The sequence below is a fragment of the Gymnoscopelus microlampas genome (assembly GCF_963454915.1).
Source record: "Gymnoscopelus microlampas genome assembly, chromosome: 18".
In the NCBI taxonomy this organism is placed as follows: domain Eukaryota; kingdom Metazoa; phylum Chordata; class Actinopteri; order Myctophiformes; family Myctophidae; genus Gymnoscopelus; species Gymnoscopelus microlampas.
Genome location: NC_139955.1, coordinates 9,715,855 through 9,736,870, shown reverse-complemented (window position 1 = coordinate 9,736,870; position 21,016 = coordinate 9,715,855). Strand labels below are relative to the sequence as shown.

General features: G+C 41.9%; 2 protein-coding genes across 3 annotated transcripts; one reads left to right on the top strand and one right to left on the bottom strand.

Annotated features, from left to right (window-relative positions):
• The first annotated feature begins 850 nt into the window (after nucleotides 1-850).
• Nucleotides 851-11,504, top strand: zdhhc15b (zDHHC palmitoyltransferase 15b). The gene is made up of 11 exons (XM_084042023.1): nucleotides 851-1,108; nucleotides 2,099-2,125; nucleotides 2,329-2,423; nucleotides 2,908-3,028; nucleotides 3,565-3,634; nucleotides 4,653-4,685; nucleotides 5,046-5,166; nucleotides 5,732-5,864; nucleotides 6,245-6,371; nucleotides 7,024-7,139; nucleotides 8,093-11,504. The coding sequence occupies exons 1-11, from the start codon at nucleotides 991-993 to the stop codon at nucleotides 8,134-8,136; spliced, it is 1,005 nt and encodes a 334-aa protein (XP_083898149.1). The 5' UTR covers nucleotides 851-990; the 3' UTR covers nucleotides 8,137-11,504.
• Nucleotides 11,505-11,831: 327 nt separating this feature from the next.
• uprt (uracil phosphoribosyltransferase (FUR1) homolog) lies at nucleotides 11,832-19,662 on the bottom strand. 2 transcript variants are annotated; one of them, XM_084041134.1, is made up of 8 exons: nucleotides 19,383-19,662; nucleotides 17,520-17,807; nucleotides 16,770-16,812; nucleotides 16,221-16,290; nucleotides 15,451-15,513; nucleotides 14,380-14,541; nucleotides 12,841-12,939; nucleotides 11,832-12,186 (listed from the first exon to the last, which is right to left on the bottom strand). In XM_084041134.1, the coding sequence occupies exons 2-8, from the start codon at nucleotides 17,780-17,782 to the stop codon at nucleotides 12,080-12,082; spliced, it is 807 nt and encodes a 268-aa protein (XP_083897260.1). In that variant the 5' UTR covers nucleotides 17,783-17,807; nucleotides 19,383-19,662; the 3' UTR covers nucleotides 11,832-12,079. The 2 variants fall into 2 exon arrangements, with proteins under 2 accessions (XP_083897260.1, XP_083897261.1); XM_084041135.1 differs by having other exon boundaries at nucleotides 17,520-17,783.
• Nucleotides 19,663-21,016: the final 1,354 nt, after the last annotated feature.

The following is a 21,016-nucleotide window of genomic DNA, read 5'->3' as shown; positions in this document are numbered from 1 at the left end:
AGCAACAATATGTTGTCACGTGTATATACGGACGGACGGACGGACGGACGGACGGACAAAGTCAAATGTAGGAGTAGTTGGCACCACTCAAAAAAAAGAGTATCAAATGGGGATCCATGGCATAATTAAACTCTCGAAATGAAAAGGGTTGAGAATCTTTCAACACCATGGATGCTGCTTGGCAAGTGAGACTAATCCGGACAGAAGACAAATGTCTATAGCAGGGGTCTTCAACAGCGGGTCCGGGACCCCTAGGGGGTCCTCAAAGTTACTACAGGGGGTCCGCGAGTCCACCAAATCTTTGTGTGATGGGGAACATTAGCCGAATATAGCAGATCTACAAGCTCACAACGGGTAGTAAAAGTACAATATTTGCCTCTGAGATGTAGTGGAGCAGAAGTAAAAGCACTGAAAATTGGAGATACTTAAACTAAAAGTACCTCAAAATTGTACTTATAAGTACAGTAATTGAGTAAATGTACTTACTTACTGTACCCACTGGCTGCAGGTGCAGCGCATGGTGCAGGATGGAGAGTGCAATCAATGAATATACCCTTTAATGTAATAATACCAGAATAATACCACCCCAGCACCTCCATGAAGACCACCCACATCACCACCAGCGTTGCCATGTCCGCTTATTAAAAGCGAATTTGGGCTTATTTTTCTGTAAAGTTGCTTGTATCGATTGATTGATTGAAGACCTAGTTGCTTATTTCTTTCGCAATATCTGGCAACAGTGGGCCCGCCTCCTGTGAAGACAGACAGTGCTGCTAATCGCTCTCCGATCAGGAGGATGCATGGATGGATCAGGCAGCAGGAACAGGAAGGATAGTGGAACACAGATAGATGTCGTCGTCGGCCGGGGGCCAGATAGATGGACCAACACCAACAACAACATGTCTCTGTCCAGAGGGTCTTCTTCTCCTGGATCCCCGTCATTATTAGACACTAGACAGTAACAGGCATTATTATCCTTATTAGACCAACATGTCTCTGTCCAGAGGGCTGAGATGCTGCCAGAGGGTCTTCTCCTGGATCCCCGTCCTCATCATCACCTCGGTGGTCCTCTGGTCCTACTACGCTTATGTGTTTGAGCTGTGTTTGTGTGAGTATAATGATCTGATCTGATCCGCCTTGTGTTGGGGTTTTGACTCTGACACAGCTCTGGTTCAGATCGTCAGTGAGTTCTCTCTAACGCTGTGCCAGTCTCGCGCTGCTCTGCTCATAGACCGAACATTCCACTACTGTGCGAGGTCTCCAACTTTAGTAAAAAAATAAATAAAGACAACTATTTCGCTACTCATCAAAACTAGGGCTGTTTTGTGTTGTTGAAAGACTATTCTATATGGTGGGAAACGTTTCCGGACCCCACCTTCTCTTTATAATACACTTATGGGCAGAAAATAAAATATGTCCGCCAGATAGAAATTGTTTTATTTGCTCCACTGCGCCCTCTACAGATCTGGTCAATGGGAATGTATATCGACCAGATCGTTAGAGGGCGCAGGTGAGTAATTCAAATAATTTCCGTCTGGCGGACATATTTTATTTTCTGCCCCAAAAGTGTATTATACAGAGAAACTGGGGTCCTGAGACGTTTCCCACCGTGGAGAATAGTTTCTCAGCAACACAAAACAGCCTTTTTTTTGATGAGTAGCGAAATAGTTGTCTTTATTTTTTACTAAAGTTGGAGACTCGCACGCTAGTGGAAGTTTCAGTCCATGGGAATAGCACCGCTCCTAACAGAGCGTTAGAGAGAACTCGCTAACGCTCTGGACCAGAGCTATATAATCGATAGACTTTGTTGTTGTTACTATTGCGATTTTCGACAACACACATTTCCTGTCATGTTGTGATATTCTAAATACTAATACAGAGACCGTGGTGGCCATTGTTGACAGCTATAGCTATAGGAAGTTCACTAACTGGATTTTCTCTAGTTCCTTGTTTGGCTGTCTAGCTTAGCTAGCCTATATGTAGCTGTAGCCTATTATTGTGCAATATGTGAGCACACTCATAATAATAATAATAATAATAATAACAATAATAATATTGATTATACTATAAGCTTACAGTTGTGTTTGGTGTTTTTCAGTCACACTCACCAACTCACTGGAAAAAGGTGAGTTGATCTCTCTTATGTATGCAACTGTAGACATCTGATTAATCACTATAACCCCTGTATATACTTTGATGATTGGAGTCCCCCAGGGGTCTATAGTCTGCTATTAGTATTTCCCTCTTCTCTTCTTTGAAAATCCGTGACGCTATGTTTCATACATACAGAAATGTGACTGATGCTATCTATCTCATTGTCTACTACAGTATGCTATCTACTGGTGTTCCATGTTTGCTTTGCAATGTTCTCATGGACATACTGGAAGTCCATCTTCACTTCGCCTGCGTCTCCTTGCAAAAAGGTTAGTGTGAAGTTCTACATTTATTTGGTTCTCAAAGGCGATCTGCCTGCCAGGTTGGACCCTTTTGTGGGCCACATCTGGCCCGCGGACCGCCAGTTAACCACTCACTGAACCAGTTGCACCACCTCACACTAAGTTCAAACTTAGCCTAGTTATAGCTTAATCCATCCAATCCGGGGGACGCATCTCTGTCATTTTAGATTTCTTTGGCTATTCAAAAATAGCAGATATACAAGCTCATGAGCTTGTAGATCTATATATTTTTTTAAATCGTGAAAATGACACCGATACTTTCCCCGCTAAATGAGTTAAATGGCTTTTTAAAAGCCATTTAAGCCATAACTAGGCTAAGTTTGAACTTAGTGTGAGGTGGTGCAACTGGCCCCAGGTGTGTAAACCTCTCCCGACATGAAGTCCCTAAGTGATACCTGGTGAATGACTTATATCTCTGACTATCATCTAAAAGTCATGTGTTGTGTTCCAGTTCCAGCTGTCATATTCAGACAAGGAGCGCTACGAGATGGAAGAGAGGCCAGATGCTCAGAAACAGATCCTGGTTGAGATTGCAAAGAAACTGCCCATCTTCACTCGAGCACAATCTGGAGGTAAAGGCTCTGGTTTCTCTAAAACGACTTCCCTATGGTTTCCATTACAAGGCTCTGCTGCTAGCATGACCACCACCACACTGTGTGACTGATCACCCGTCTGCCAGCGGCGAGAGAACGCTGTGAGCTTTGAAAAGGCGCACGGCATCATATCTGTTCCGACCCCTGTAGTTAAACCCTTAAGAGAGATTCTGTAATTCAGCATTTAAGAGTATGTCCACAAATTGCAGCTCTCAGTCCCTGGCCCTTTCATGCACTGTTCCGCATCTTCTAATCCTCTTTGTGTTGAAAATAACCCAGGGCAATTAGCTGTGTGTGTGTCTCTGAGAGCGTGTGTGTGTGTGTGTGTGTGTGTCTGAGAATGTGTGCGGCTCTTGCTGCATGCATGGACGGGGGGTCATCACGGTCTCCACCACTGTAATCAGCCAATGTGTCTCTTTTCATTAGCGCTGATAGCTCTGACAGGAAGTGAATGAAGGGCAAGCTTGGGCTCAAGTGTCCGTGCTTTCAACTGACCGTCCCCTCTTGTCTTCCAGCGATCAGGTTCTGTGACCGCTGCCAGGTACTGAAGCCTGACCGATGTCACCACTGCTCTGTTTGTGAAACGTAAGTACCCCGTTTCCTCCCTTCAGGACACTCAACTTAGGGAGATTGCCCCAGGCAAGAGGACATGTGTTGGCCCGGGGAGTGTTGTGATAATTAGAAGGTGTTGCTCTCGCAGGCACCCAATCTGTTTGAAAGAGAATCACCCAACCGTGTTCAATCAGAGCGATGCATGTTGTTGCCTTCCCTGAACTAAGAGAGGAGGACGCAAGGCTCCAGTTTCAAATCACTTTCTATTTGTTGAAAAGAACAAAATCAATACCTGCAAGTTTGTCATTCACTTGTAAAATGAGCTCAGAGGCTTAGGATTCTGTGTGTAAAAAGAAAAGGTGTAATTGTATTTGTTAATTCACCACATAAAAGTGCTTTAATTTTTTATTTGTATTATTTTAGAGTTTTTGTTCATTATCTGGGGTATCTCTCCAGCTCATTAGTAAATATAAAATACATTTTCAGGTCAGGATACTGATTTCATCCATTCAGGAGAGAGAAGTCATACTCATGCCGTACTCATAACAAGTGAAATTGGAAGTGATGAAACAAATAAATAATCAGACAAAATTGGAACCGGAACACAAGCGGATATATTATCTTTGTGGGGTGCTCTCTCCTGATTGGATACATTTGTAACCCACCTAAAAATGAACATTTTGTGTAATAAAGAGCTGGAGCGACAGCGAGACCCCTGTTAGCAATGATTACTATCAGAATAGAGCTTTACACTTTTAACTACCATTTTTTGTTTTAACTAAACATATCACATTTACGCACCTTTAACGTTTGGTGTGAAATTTGGATAATTGTGAGAATGCTTTAATTTGAGTGTAAAATTAAACGCCATTGAATATTTTCTATGTAAATCATTGTTGTATCTACTGTACCATAGTGTCACCATCATCATATAGGTGGGATTTAGAAAGAGTAACGTTTTGTTGCACTGCAATGTACTGTAGCAGTTTGAATAAGAGAAACAGTGTTTCTACCTTTAGGCCAATGCAATAATGAATGTGCCTTATTTCAGATGTGTGTTGAAGATGGACCATCATTGTCCATGGTAAGCTCAGATCAACTTTTCTTAGTTGGAATTAAAAAAAGTTTTTGCCAAAATGTTTTTATTGTATTTTAAATGCAAGTATAAAACTATTGAATAATATGTCTGTCAAAAATGTGAATATTATTATATAACATAATTCAGAAATCGATGTGTGAACCACTTTCAACCTGACGTCCTTAGTTAGCACAGTGCGCCACGATACGACTGTATATTTGTTTATAAGCTTGTAGATCTACTATTTTCACTACTCGTAAGACAAAGGCTTGAGTGGATAATCATAACCCAATACTGAGCAATTGTTATGTTGTGATTTCCGTGAACCAGATGCTATGCTGACTGCAGTATCGTTTCGTCTTTTAGGGTGAACAACTGCGTGGGCTTTTCGAACTACAAGTTCTTCCTGCTGTTCCTGGCGTACTCCATGTTGTACTGTGTGTTCATCACAGCCACTGTCCTGCAGTACTTCCTCAGGTTCTGGGTGGTGAGTGGCCCATTATAGCCCATTTGTACGACAGAGTCACGCAAGCAGTTCACTCATCTGCCGTCCTAACTTTAATTCTGTTCTTTTTGGCAAGCGACACCTGCATGGTGGAGTAGATAATGCTTTAGTTTAGGAAACTGTAAACATAGGAACAGATTGCATTTGCATCTGTGAGAAAGTGGAAAGAAGCTCAGCTCGTAACGCAACAAGGTGTAATGACAAAGTTGGGTGGTTTACTGCACATGCACGTACCGTATCTGCAAACACGCACGTAACGTTTATTCAATTACGGCCGATAAATGTATTCTTTGGCCGTTGAAAAATAATCTTGCCGGTCACGGTGGCCGGCCCAAAAAATGCCTAGCGTAAAGTCTGGTCACCTCATAGGCCACTGTCGTGATTAACGCGTGGCATCTTGTGATCCAACTCTTATCACAAGATCATGATGTGTGTGTAATTGAACCTGTGGGAGATCCCCCCCCCCCTATTCTAGAGAACAGAACATTTTATTGTGGAGCCCACCAGAGTGCCTCAGGTTTCTGCCTCTCTTGTTTCTCTCTCCCAGGGGGACCTGCCAAACGGCCCTGCGAAGTTCCACGTCCTCTTCCTGATGTTTGTGGCGCTCATGTTCTTTGTCAGTCTCATGTTCCTGTTCGGCTACCACTGCTGGTTGGTGGCCAAGAATCGCTCCACGTTGGGTAACGCTTTACATATTTATCAGAATACTCCTTAGATTCTCCGTCTTGAGTTTCACTCTGTGTCCTTTAGTGCTGCAACTAGCGATTATTCTGTCGATTTATGTTTTCGATAAATCAAATAATCGAGAAGCATGTTTTTGGGAGGATAGATATATTTTTATATCAACAAAACAATACACTAAATATTCATTAGATTTTTTTATAATCGACTAAATTCGTTTTTTTTTAAACCCTATTTTGTACTTCATTGTACAGCGATGTCTCACAAAAATAACAAAACAAAATAGTAGATCTGCTACTTTCTGTATTGCAGAAATCGATATTCTTATTTAAATGGATTCGTTTTATTCACCTGTCGCTATGTGTTGGTGCTGTTCCAGAGGCCTTCTCAGCTCCAGTGTTTGTCGGTGGTCCAGACAGAAACGGCTTCAACGTGGGCATTCGCAGAAACCTGCAGCAGGTGTTTGGGGAGGACAGGAGGCTGTGGTTCATCCCTGTTTTCACGAGGTCAGTTTGTTCACATTCACACACTTGACCACTTAAACCCTAGCTTGCATCCATATCGTCGCTGTCGGGCAGACACCAAGTGTCTCCATATTTCAACCTTTTTTGTTTGTTTTTTGTACATGAATGCCCTACTTCATTCATACAAAAGTGTCGCACAAAAGTAGTGAACATAGCAGATAGCTGTTGGCTAGTTTCACTTTAATTTTTAAACTAGGGTTGGGGTTCAAAAGCATTTGTTGATTCTGAATCGGGGTCTGCTTATGAAATTTGAATCCTTCTAATCCCTTTTTGAATCTTTTGGGTGAATTGCACGTGAGCCTGTACATGTGAGCGTAGCTGTAGGCAAGAGGCATACAAAGCCCATGCATTACAGACGTAATTAATTGAAGATCATTTGTTTGACTCTGAGCATATCGAATAGGAATAATTTGCCTACTTGGAGACAGTTCTTTACTGGCTATAGACAACAAACCAGCATCATCATCATTATCATCATCATCATCACATTTGGCACACTCAAGGGACAGGGGACAGCAATTATGTGACGGAATAAAGTATTATTATGTTGTAATTGGAGTGAAAGAGATGGAAGGAGTGAATACGTTGACTGTTGCTTCACATCGTTCCTTTTCATTTGTGTTTGGTTTAACAGTCAAGGGAACGGGCACTACTTCCCCTTAAAGAGTCTGAACGAATCCCAGAACCCTTTACTAGCCAATGAAGAGATGTGGGAGGAGTCGGATGAGGGGTCTGATGATGGGAGCATTGGTGAGTTCCTTTTGACACTGTGACAATGACACCGACACTCACCTCGCGCCTACATTGTAACTTTTGGTAGTCGCAATAGTTTCTCCTGAACATAATGTTATGGTTTAGGCTCTGTGCTTAACTGTAGTAATGGGTTTCCAGATGGTGGCATGCGCATTTCCTCTTCCAGTTGTTCTGGCTGCAGATTTGAACTGTAAACATATACGACACCTTCATATGTGTTTATGGTTCAAATCTGCTGCAGAGCCAATCAAACAAAGCTACAGTATGGGAAAATGAACCGGAACAGGAAACGGGTGTGCCACCTTCTGAAGCCAGGAAATAGACCAATTATTTGTTTACCAACATTGAGACGCACAGGTGATTGTTTCATGCCATCAATTCCCAACATATTGTTTTGGGGTGCGCTGGTTTCAGTAGATTGAACCTCCTCTTGTGTGTTGGCTAGTGAGGCGCGTCCTAGCGAGACTTGACAGAATGGGTTTCATTTGGTGCCGTCCGGTGCGCGCATACTGGTTCTTATCAGTGTGACGTCGTCTGTTAAGGGGTCTATACAGTGATGCACCAAGCCTCCTGGTCCAGTCAATGCTCTATACTGTCATCTTGTGGTCAGATGTAGCAAAACACTGGAGCGCATATCCTACTAAAAGAATCCTAATAAGATGAACAAAACTCTCTCAGTCCGTCCATTTTTCTCCTCGGTGGGTTGACCATTCGATCTGGGCTTACAAATGGGCATTGGCATATGAAAGGAATGAGGAAGTCGAGTTTTCACTTTTTCCAAAGAATTTTTCACCACAGGCTATAGGATCTGTAGTTGCGGTCCCATAGCCTGGACGGATGAACAGTGGGTGGAAATGCGCGTTTGGATTAGTTTTTACAAAAAGGCATTGATGCAAGTTTTCTATGTTGAATATTCTATGATCTTTGTTTGTTGTTTTTGTTTATTCTAGCTGATGACCAAGACCCTTCGGTTACCATAGAGATGGAGGAGTAAGGCAAGTGTCAGCTTGGAACTTTTAAACCCTGGAACAGCAGACGTAAGTTCATTAGTCTCTCTGTACCATGAGGCAAAACGCATTCCGAATGTCCTGGACACGTTCAGACACTGCAGATTTCACACACAACAGAGAAGCTAAAACGTGTGGATGAAATCTGCATTTCTTTATCATTGCCACTTTTTATCCTGGTGTTTTATTTGCATAATTGTGAAGAAACGGAACAGGATGGACATCATTCGTCATGAACCTTCCTCTCTGTGTCGGACGGATTCAAGGCAGCATCACGTTGATTTGACGGGTAGAAACTAAAGCTCACATAATCGGGAGACAAGCATTGTTTACTGTGGGACCTTAACTTCTCTGTGGTTCTTCATGCTGTGAGCACCAGCTTCTGTGGGAACTAGAGATTATTTTGAACTGGGATACTGTCTGCTTTCCTAATGTCTCATGTTCTACTGTTGGCCTGTGAGTGTACAGTGCATTTACAGTGTTGCACCTCGAGGTCCTTAACACACCTGACCAACTTGAAGGAGTCACTTGTCACTTGTGCAGCGACACAGATCACCCTCCCCGCCCCGGCTTCCCTTCCACAAACACAATTGTGTTCACACGTATGGACACTCGGCCAAGCCGGCTGCACCGGGGTGGATTCGAACCGAGTAGTATCTGCGGTGGTGGGCAGGACCTTTTTACCACTGCGTCATCACCTCCATTTTCACAAAGGACTTGACCACTTAAACCCTACAGTGTATACTTTGTTGACTTGTAGTCTTCCCGGGGTTATATACTGTACTAGGCCCCCTACTTCTGTTTCCCGCTATACCAAATCTCTTTGCCGAAAATAGCAGATCCACAAGCTCACAATGAGTCGCAACACGACACGTTGTGTGAGGTCTGTTATCTGCTACTTTTGCCAAAGGTTCGCCTCAGAATAGGGACGCTAGGGTTCAAGTGGTTAACATAGGCTATTGAGCACACTCTGTGTTGATTGTGCCCTGTCTGTTTTGTGGACCTACATGTTTAAAGAATGTATCACAGGGTCTGAGGAGCGGGCTAGTGTCTGTATTTGCGGTGGTGTTTGGAGTTGTAATTTCATGACAAGTGGCAGCACTAAGGCAAACGGGTATGACATTGACTAGCCTGCTGCTTAAAACCTCTACAGTGCTGATGTTTTTTTAAGTCACGCCCAGGGTAAGGTTGGCCTCCGTTTGCATGCACCATGCAGCGTGGAAATCTCAGTGGAGCGTATGTAAATGGTATAAAATCACGCATCAGAAGAGGGCGCCGTTGGCCATATACAGTACACTCCCATAATTGTAGTTAAAGCTGCAATTATTTTAATGAATACAATGTTATTTTAACCAATCTGTATGGTAGAGTATGTTAATAAAATATAATTCTACACCTGTATGGTAGAGTATGTTAACACAATGTAACTAGTACATCTGCAGTGGTTGGAGGGGGTCTCCCTACTCTCCTATTGAGCCATTTAGACCCCGGTGTTGGATAGGACACCTACTGGTTGACGGGTAGTACTGCCTGAAGCTCATAAGTGCAATATCTCCCCTGCTCAAGCGGGGATTCCCTCTTGGTTTGGAGGAGTGGTAGATGTTTGCTGGTCACCCACGTGGGTAGGACATCAAACGTATGGATTGCAGCTTTTAAAATTCTTTGGAAAATCTACCTGAAACCTCTGAGAAAACACTGCTGTCTGTCATCCTCTGTAAATGTCATTAGCATTTGTGGATGTTATTGTTTTTTCTTATCACATTCCTTCATTCTCCATAGATTACATTGGGAATACTTTAGTCAAAGAACTATTAAGGTGTTAGTGACCTCATACAATCTACATAAATTCATGCACTGTAAACATTTTTTTATTTAAAAAATCAATGAATTCTTTCTTATTGAGGCTGTTTGGTTATAAAAGTAGTATGACCTCATAGGCTCTCAGCAAATGTACTTAACAATGATCAACCTCTTGCATAGTAAATTAGACCATGTACTCGGTATAACCTTAAGGTTCTCATGTATCCTTGAAAGATGTATTTGAGGAGAAAAAAAAGAACTTTGGCTTGTTTCATTATAGACTCACAACAAGTCAGTCTCTAAAAACCTCACTCGACTAGAGACTACGGACAATCTCCCAGCCTTCTTTGTTAAAAGAGATTAAACGACAACTGGCATTCTAGAACCAAACCATAATCTTTAGGGTGTTCCTTCATATAGGGGAAAATGACAATTGATAAGTAAGCGTCCGTTCTAGCAACTACCTTGCATTTAGGCTCACAGTTCACACTGGCAGCCCAAATCCCATTAGTGGCCTACCTATCCAGATTGGAATCACATTGGCTTTTATCAAGGCTGATCTGTTAAAAACCCCACATGGTAACAGATGTTTGCTAATCAGATTTGAATCCCATTCTGGTAGTCTGAATTGCGATTCAAATCGGATGTCTAAAGAGCTCATTCTGGACACCGACGCCTGCTTTATACTTCCTCGTACCACGGTGTCGACACGGTGTGAGCTTGTAGATCTGCTATTTCCGGTGAGCGACACTGTCGTACAACGAAGTGTAAATGACGCATTACTCACTTACAGTACGTCTTTACCACAGCCACCAATGCATATAGGTCGTTGATGTCTGAATGCATAATTTGATCACTTGCAAGTAGCAGTATGGACATTCAGTCGTCAACTAATTGGGTTCGCCTGGTGTCAACAAAGCCTGTCCTCAGACGTATTGTTAGGCGGAGATCTCAGATCGTCTGGCACCGCGAGACTCATTGGGTCTGTATTTCCTGTGTTGTTCAAGCCAAATGAAAGTGCTCCTCACATCCAAACATTTAAATATCTTCTCCAACTTTTCTTCATGTTATCCACGGAGTTGTACGTGTCGGTATTTGAAAGCATGTGTAGAGAAGTGAGAGTTGTGGCTGTCGAGTGTCTATGTGGTGTGTGTGTGTGTTTTTATTTATTGATAAACTGTATCGCTACAGAGGAACTTTACTGTGTGTTGAGTGATATGCAGCCTTGAAATAACTCGTTGAAATGAACCGGATTTATAAAATATGCGGACATTTATTTAACATGAAGGGACAAGGTCACACCTGTTCCATATACAGTTCTGTACACAAGGATGTTGCATTACATTACATAGGGCCCCTTTCTAACGTTCTTTGATGTAAAGTACAGTCGTACTTAATGGTGGTTGGTGGGCACTCTTTTTAATACACTGTTAAATGAAAATACTGCTAACCGCTTCTCTTGCTGTTCTGTCTGTCGACAAAATATATCAATCTTTTATTCGATCCATCAGTGGATGTAACATGCAAAATAAAATCAACCAGCTTGAATTCTACATGTTTAGTATTGAGTTGTCCCTGTTAGTCAAGGTTCATAATATACACGGCAGAAACAAATAAATACAGTTAATCAGATTAATCACTTCCTGTCAGTTTTAGGCAGATTTAAGACGGCAATAGGCTCTATGCACAGCAGCCATATTGGACAGAAATTGGGCCCCTTCCTTGCTTCCTTCACAGGTGTTACCGATGACACTAATGAAGGCTCTGTTCCATTTAGTGTAGTGGTTGGACCCCCATAACTCTGAGAGTGTACAAATGGAACCAAATGGACCCGGGAGGGTCCATTTGGTTCCATTTGTACACTCTCAGAGTTACACCCTCTCCATGAGGGTCCCTGGACCACACTTTGAGACCCACTAGTATTTCTAGTGAGCCAACATGCACAATATCAGCACCCTGACTCTGTTTGAACAGAATGGAACAGAGCGTTCATTAGTATCATTGGTGACACCTGTGAAGGAAGTAAGAAGAGGCCCAATTTTTCTCCAAAATGGCTGCTGTGCATAGAGCCTATTAAATGTTGCTCAAAAGGCTTCCTGTTTCAACGTGTTCTTCAGGTGGTCCGTGGGTTCAGTCCGTGCCAAAGTATCTCTGTCCAAAATGTGTTGGAGCTACGGGATGCACCTCTGTGGTCAGGATGGTTATGTCTGGGAACTCCTGGATTATGGACTTGGCTCCTAGAAGGTAGCAGTGGTGGAAGAAGTACTCAGATATTTTACTTGGGTAAAAGTAGCAATACCACAATATAAAAATACTCTGTTAGAAGTAAAAGGCCTGTGTTCAAAATGTTACTTGAGTAAAAAAGTACAGAAGTATTGGCATCAAAATATACTTAAAGTATCGAAAGTAAAAGTACTAAAATGTTTGAAAATAGAAGATCTACAAGCTCAAAATGCGTTGTGAGCTTGTAGATCGGCTATGCCTATGTATAAAATTAGGCAGAAGTGGTTAATGTATGTTTTATAATATAATAATTTATATCTGCAAAGTAACTAAAGTTTTCCAATAATTGTAGTGGAGTAAAAGTACAATATTTGCCTCTGAGATGTAGTGGGGTAAAATCGCAAATTGGAAATACTCCAGTAAAGTAACAACATTTTTTACTTAAGTACATGTACTTAGTTACTTTCCACCATTGGAAGGTAGCATAATCAGACCATGAGTTTTATGGTTGTCACCGTCATGAAATCTTAGTTGGCAATCAATTGTCAAATAGCCTATACAAGCTCATGACGCGTCGCATGTCATGTGGGGAGCTTGTAGATTGGCTAATTTCAAAATGGTTCAAAATTCAATTTCAAAATTCAAATGTTAGTAACATAATACAGTACCATGTGGAGTGGAGAAGAGACTAAGCAGAATGATGTGTTTGGGTTGAACTCCGTGTTCTATCAGAACTCTGACAGCCTCGATCACAGTGTTCCCTGTACCTACACACACACACACACACACACACACACACACAATGAAGCCATGCTCTGTCAAAACGTCCACATCTTTTACATTTGAGATGCACTTTTTTGACAGTGCATTTCACTGTCAAAAAGCTCAGTTTTTGACTTTTTTTACCCGTCTACATTTACAGGTAAACCCTACTGTAGGGCCTACAGTATATACTTAATTGACTGGAGTCCCCCAGGGGTCTATACAAGGCCCCCCTCCTTTTTTCCCCCTACCAAATCTCTTAGCTGAAAATAGCGATGAAGAGTAGAGCTGGGCAATATATTGTTATATTGTTTAAAATGCTTTAAATCGATGGTACTGTAGCTTGCGAGCTTGCAGATCCGAAGAAAAGAAAACGTATATTATTATACGTTATTATATCATCAATATCGATAGAGGTATCTAGTCAACATCGTGAAATTTGAATTGGTCCATATGGCCCAGCCCTACTACATGGTCAAAACGCGTTGTGACCTTGTAGATCTGCTATTTCTTGCCAAATGTTAGCCCCCAGAATAGGGGCGCTAGGGTTCCTTGATGTGGTTAACTTGTATTATCCCTTTGTATTTTAGCTTGTTTGTTTAATGTTATAAAATAAGGGATAATGCTCTGCAGACTGCAGAGCATTTCACATCAACATAATTATTTCAATCCACAATCCACATAGATGTATGAGTGAGTGACAAATACAACCTCTGGAATGTTGAATCTATTAGAATACTATTTCTGGAGGCTTTCATTACGGTATTGTGCTGCTAGGTGGCCATCACACAGCAGGCAGTGTGTAATTTGCCCCTAACAGCTACTGTATGATTATCAAGGGGGGCTATTTAGCCTGGAAATGTAGAGCTGTCTGAAAGGGTCAACTGAAAGGTAATTTATGAACCAGAAAAATATGATTGTCACATCATCAGATGAAAGTGTAAATGTGGGGGAATAAATGGGAAAATAGTAGATCTACAAGCTTACAACGCTTCGTAAATCAACATTTTTGTAATCGAATAATCAGCTTAAACAATATATAACTGCTTTTCTTTTGTTCCAGATTATAAAATTAAAAGTTAGGGTTGTGACTGTTGGGTAAAGATAAGCAATTTCAAGATGCCTTCTTGGGTTCAAATGACTTGTGGTGAGCCATCATTATGTACCTTATTTTAGGCACTATTTCGAGATTAATCAAAAATAACCATTATATCCATTTTCTTGGTTATTAATCTATAGTTTACTTTTTCGATTAAAAGCATAATAGAGAAGCACACTTTTCGTATATATAAACAACGGGAAAAGTCAAATTGATTTGAATTGATTCACAAATTTGAAATCCCTCCCCCAAAATCGATTATCAATTATTGTTTATAATTGATTAAATTGATTTGTTCGATTAACTGTTGCACCACTGGTGGGGCGCATGGACTTGAGTGACTTACTGAGGATGGGGTACATGAGCAGCACTTTCCTCCTGTACACGTCGGGGGGGAACTTTGCATAGTAGACCTTTGCTTTCTGGGTCTCCTCGTCGCTCTGGATGAGGATCTTGCCGATGCGGATGGACCGGCAGCAGTCTCTGAGGCCCTGCTCCATAGCCTCACCTGTCAGCACGGCGACACACAGCAGGCTGGGGCTTAAAGAGGAATTCTACTGGAAAGCAACATTCAAGCAGTGGTGGAAGAGGTATACTCCATTTTATTTACTTAAGCTGACCTGGAACTGTGTAATTTTTTGATTTGAGCTAAAAAGCATTATTTTACACTTTGGGCTATTCAAAAATAGCAGATATACAAGCTCGTAGCACGGCACCGAGTGCCGCGCTACGAGCTTGTAGATCTGCTATTATTGAAAAATCGTGAAAATGTGTGCAAATCTTTGAATATAAATATTTTTAAAGCGAACATTTTTAACTCAAATCTTTGCTTCTGGGGGGTCCCTGGAACAAAATACATATCATTTTGGGGGGTCCTTGACATGAAAAAGATTGAGCACCACTGATATAGAAACATACGTTTTTCAGAATACTGTTGAGATTTAGAAGACATGTAGAATCGGCTTCAGGTCTCGTCTCAATGGGTTAAGTAAAAACTACCTCCTGTGTGTACCCCCATTTGAGAAACACTGTTCTACCCTACCGCTACAATTATTGCATTTGTCAGCCAGCTGCAATATTTTATTTGTGTTTGAATGGTTCGTAAAGTAGTAGTGGGGCTTTATGTCTGGAGTCAGGACTGTTTATATGCAGATTGTGAATTCATTTTACCTTGCAGGAAAGCGACTTTTATTCAAATGAAACTCACCACAGAGTGCCATTTTCCTTTTAATGGAGCTGCAACCACAGGGGTTTAACTTTCCCTCACAGCAATTACACAATAATCACTGCCCAGAGATATAAAATGAGAGTGTTGACAGCCGTCTATTTAGCTGAAGTGCCTTTGCCTTATGATGCTTATTTCTAGGGATACCATAACAAACACATCTACTTATCTACGCATTTACGTTCGACTTACCACTCCTCATAATGCTGACTCCACAGTTGCCTCTCTCAAACTTGACTCCTTCATACTTGTACCCTGCAAGGGGAAACAGAAGGAAACGGGAGGAATCAAAGTGTTTGTGTTCTGAACAGAACAGCCCCAGTCAGTCTGCTGGGTCGGGCTGGTTCCCCGAGACGGTTGCAAGTTTGGCAAAGTAGCGGCCCTTGCTGGCCGCCAGCGGTACTTCCTCTGTGCTGTCAATTAACTTTAAATACATTTCCCAACAATATCCTTTGTCTGTCGGACGTTCGGCAAAAGAAACACAGCGACACTTTTTAAGCAACGCCATTGAACCAACAGGCAGACTGCAGGAAGGCAAGGCAGGAGAGGGGATTTTTGTCGTTGCTCTGAGGCAAGTCAGGCAGCATTTCCCCTCAGACTCGTACAATTCCTTGGGTAGGCCTGCCTGCCAGACCCGTAACATGGCCCTAACCACGGCCCTGACCATCTCCAACCTAGACCTAAACATACCCATTTGATTGGTGGAGCCTGGTGGGGGTGTTGTCACGCTGCCTGTCTGTAAAGGCTAACATAAGAGCAGGAAAGTCTCTTAACCGAGAAGGTTGGTCACACAGGCCATTTGGGTCAATTGCCAGTGGGTGTAATTAGTTACGTACAATAGGAATTAGGGACGTGTGATTAATCGTTCATCATGTCAGTATCGGACGATATTTATCTTAAAATGCTTTATCTGTAAAATTGGTATCAGCAAAAATAATTAGTAATCAGTAAGAGGCACTCACCTGTGGGCGTGGTGACAGTGCACTCTGAATAGGGGAGCTGATTCAGCCCCTCTTCAACCACAAGTCTGATCTGTAGACGGAAGGAAAAACTCAGCATTAACCCTAGCTTACCTATTCAGCACTAACCCTAGCTTACCTATTCTGGGCATGTCATAATAGCCAAACATCCAGAAAAATAGGTGAACATTCATTTATAATAGCAGGTGGGCCAGTGGAAGAGAATTTTACAGTGATTCTGTGGAATACAGTGAAGTGGTTCTCTGGATTGAGCCAGCAGTGGTTTGCTCAGAGTGAGCGAACTAGGGAGCAGCTGGGTGTTCAGCGTCTTGCTCGGAGTGTCTTAGCATTAGTGAAGACCAATTATATAAGATTGAAAATTGATTAAGTTGCTCCTTTAACCAGGCAGCACAAAGCCTAGAGAAGCAGAGGATCAAACCAGGGAACTTCCAATTCCCGGACGGAGTCCTCTCCCTCCTGACTCTGAGCCACTGAGAGGTGTGTGCGCCCCAGTCACAGACGAGTATGACGGTGGTGAGTGGATGGTCTTACCAGTCGATCGGCACAAAACACAAAATCTCCTCTGCTGGTTGTCCTGTGAACGTGAACAAAACCGCTCGTTTGTTTATCAAGAATTGAGAAGAACAAAATGTTAGAATTGCATTTGGGAAAGCCTCACTGTAAACACAATTGACAACCAATTCATTCATGTTAATCCTGCACAGTCACCTAACTCCATGTTAACCCATTCAATCCAGGAACGCAATCATTTTAGATTTAAGCTAAACCATTATTTTATACTTTGGCTATTCAAAAATAGCAGATCTACAAGCTCATAGTACGGCAGATCTGCTATTTTTGAAAAATCTTGAACTTTTGTGCTAATCTTTGAATTTCTCTTTTTTAAAGCAACATTTTTAACTCAAATCTTTGCTTCTGGGGGTCCCTGGAACAAGATATTTTACAAATGTTCGATTTAAAAAAAAAAATATATATATATATTCACAGATTTGCAAAAATGTTCATGATTTTTCATAAAATGGCAGATCTACAAGCTCGTAGCGCGGCACTCGGTGCCGCACTATGAGCTTGTAGATCTGCTATTTTTGACTAGCCAAAAGAAATCTAAAATGACAAGAGATGCGTTCCCAAATTGAATGGGTTAATTTACTCTTGAAAGCATACAAATGGGACCAAATGGACCCTTCACACATCTGTACTCTGAAGAGCATACAAAATCTAACCAAATGGACTTGATAAGGTTTCCATTTGCACTCGTGCGTTAGAAAAGGACACACTCACTTGTCTCTGATTATAGTTTGTAATTCTCGTATCTGGTCGTTTAAGGGGAGCAGTTTCAGCTGAGGCCCCAGGGCCTCTTGGATCATCTCCGGCTGTATGCTGACGGTGACGACGACCGCTGCCTGGTCGTCATTGGACACCGCCGTAGCGGCGGCATCAGCAGGTGAATTGTTACTGTTGGCGAATCGAACCTGCTTCATGGTCGGGTGTTGATCCTGACAGCTGTTGTTGACATTGCTCAGTTGTTGACTGGGACAAGGCATCCTGAGGTAGGTAGGTAGAGAGGACCTTCATTTGATCCCAGGTGTCATCACAGCCCGCAGTGAGCGAGGAAAAGGAAATCACAACAGGTACAGGTAAGAGTAGAATACAACCAAGATATGATGTATAATGACAGAGATCTAATAATAACACAAATAAGAGTAAAAATGTAAAAAAAAATCTGTCATTTTAGGTTTTAGATATAACCATTATTTTATACTTTGGCTATTCAAAAATAGCAGATATACAAGCTATGAGCTTGTAGATCTGCTTTTTATTTTTTTAAATCGTGAAAATGTGTGCAAATCTTTGAATATATAGGTTTTTTAACTCAAATCTTTGCTTCTGGGGGTTCTACAAAATGTCTTATAAATCCTAACAGCAACAGGCAATTACATGCCTGACATCACTGGCCACCTTACAGATTGCTACAAAACCTGTATACCCACTAATGATGTACCATGCATGTTTAAAATCATGGATAGCTCAATCGTCTCCTCATCTCTGCTCATGGTCATATAACTAAAAAATGACAGTTGCGGGGGGGGAGCCCCTGCCGTATATACAGATACATGACCATAGGTGGCTGGCTCGGGTAACCGGAACAGTGGGCCCCTGACAACACTGGCCACCATCTCTTTTTACTTTTACATTTCATTTGTACATTTCCTTTACAAGTGAGGGGCTAAATACACACATCTTCCTACTGTGTATTAAAATTGACCTTAACCCATTAAGACCTGGAACGCATCTGTGTCACTTTTTCATTTGAGCTAAAAAGCGTTATTTTACAATTTGGCTACTTAAAAATAGCAGATATACAAGCTTATAGCGCGGCACCGAGTGCCACGCTACGAGCTTGTAGATCTGCTATTTATATGCTATATTTAGATTTAGTCTAACCTCAATGAGTCATCATGCCATCAGGCCCAAACAAATCAGTCAGCATATACCAATATACCATATATGGCCATAAACGGGACAAGGACTGACAGATGCAGAGATCTCCATACATGCCCATGAAAGGGACAAGGACTGACAGATAGAGACCTCCATATATGGCCATATCAGTTGGATCGCTGGTGCAATGTAGCAGTGAGGGCCACACAGCGGCCCGATCTCTAAATGTGAGGGCCACGAAGTGGCCTGAACCTCTAGTAAATATCCTAATTAGATGGTATATGTACAGTTATTCAACCGCATATTTCACCTGCTAAAACATAGCAGGTGAAATCAAATGTTAATCAAAGCTCTTGTGTTGTCCCACTGACCTCTGACCTGTATGTATGTATGTATGTATGTATGTGTGTGTGTGTGTATGTATGTATGTATGTGTGTGTGTGTGTGTGTGTGTGTGTGTGTTTCCACTAACCTGAAGTCTGTGTTGGTTGGTGTGTGTGTGTGTGTGTGTGTGTGTGTGTGTGTGTGTGTGTGACTGACTGTGTGTGTGTGTGTGTGTGTGTGAGAACCAGTGGGGTCAGTGGAACCCACTGACCTGAAGTTTGTGTGTGTGTGTGTGTGTGTGTGTGTGTGTGTGTGTGTGTGCTTCCGTGCGTGCGTGCGTGCGCGTGTGTGTGTGTGTGTGTGTGTGGTTCCACTGACCTGAAGTGTGTGTGTGTGACAAAGAGCAGTCCAGTCCAGACAACGTGTTCTTCTTTATCTTCAATGCGTGTTCAACACGACTGTGTTGAAGTTTAAAGGCCAATGTACAGTCATACAGTTACCTCTTATGATGGACACGTTCATAAACCAGTCCAGTGTGGATCAGAACAGTCCAATAACAGACAGATCTGCTGCAGATCTTCAACCTCCTGCTATCTTAATGCTAGCTTAACTTGACACACAAGTGACAGCTCTGTGTGGGATCCGGAAGTGACGCAGTGGCCGGTTAGTTGCCAGGTTTTGAGAGAGAAACAAGCAACCGGGTCTATGAAAACGCCCCGAAATACCTGTATGTGCGTCTCAAAGATATGAGTCCTTTAAACCATCTGCTATTTTCAAAACAAATCTTGGAAGAAAAAAAAAAAGAAAAAAAAAATTGAAACATTTTAACAACACAAATCTGGTATCGGGGTCCCTGGCATAACATGTTTTCGGATAGTGGTCCGCAAACAAATATATATTATATATAAATGTTTGAGAACCACTGGTCTAACAACATTAGGAAACAAGCCCAAGCAAGCAACTACACTTTAGAAACAAGCCCAAAAAACGCAACCCGCAACTACCAACATTTGCAAGCAACTTTACAGAAAAACAAACCCAAAGTCGCTTATAATAAGCGGACATGGCAACCCTGGCGGCCGGTTTGTTTTGTTGACGGTTGACGATAAAGTTGGGAAGCCATAGCCCGCAGGGTTGCCGCGCTGTCATTGGCCCAGTTGGTTCCCATGGCAACCACTGATGCAAGGAGAGCTTGCTGTAGAAAAACAAACAAGAAACAACAACACTCATTTTAAACACAACATTGGGATGTGTGTGTGTGTGTGTGTGTGTGTGTGTGTGTGTGTGTGTGTGTGTGTGTGTGTGTGTATGCGCGTGTGCGTGCGTGCGTGCGTGCGTGTGTGTGTGTGTGTGTGTGTAATCTTCTCACTGATGATGACTAAACAAAAACTAGAGTTGAGTACAGAAGTTAACGTTAAAATGAATAGCTATTATTAAAAGCCTTTTTTTCTTTACACAATATACAACATCAGAGCCAAGGGGAATTTAATCGTCCAAGAGAAAAGGAACACAATATACAGATTTTGCAGCATTAATTGTAACATTTTTTAAAACTATAAATAAAAAGGGCCCACATTTGGATTTATGTATGTTAAATGTAGCTAAAATAATGATCAAATTGATTATATATAACTCATTATGTTAAATGCCACCCCTTCCCAACCTGCAAATACTTTTTTGGTGTTATCCTTTTTAGACTAAGTGTATGACTGTACTCGTGCTGTTTGCATTTATGTCTAATAAATTATTCAATTAATCAATCAATCAATCAATCAATCAATCAATCAATCAATCAATCAATCAATCAATCAATCAATCAATCAATCAATCAATTAGTCTATTGGGTAACAGGACAGGTGGGCACCAAAACCATCTGGGCACTAGGGACAACTGGGGACCAAATCCATCTGGGCACTAGGTACATGTGGGCACCTGGACGAGTGGCCACCTGAATTAGGATTTGTGTCCATTGTTTTTTAACTTGACTTTGTTGTTGGTAAGTGTAACTGTTC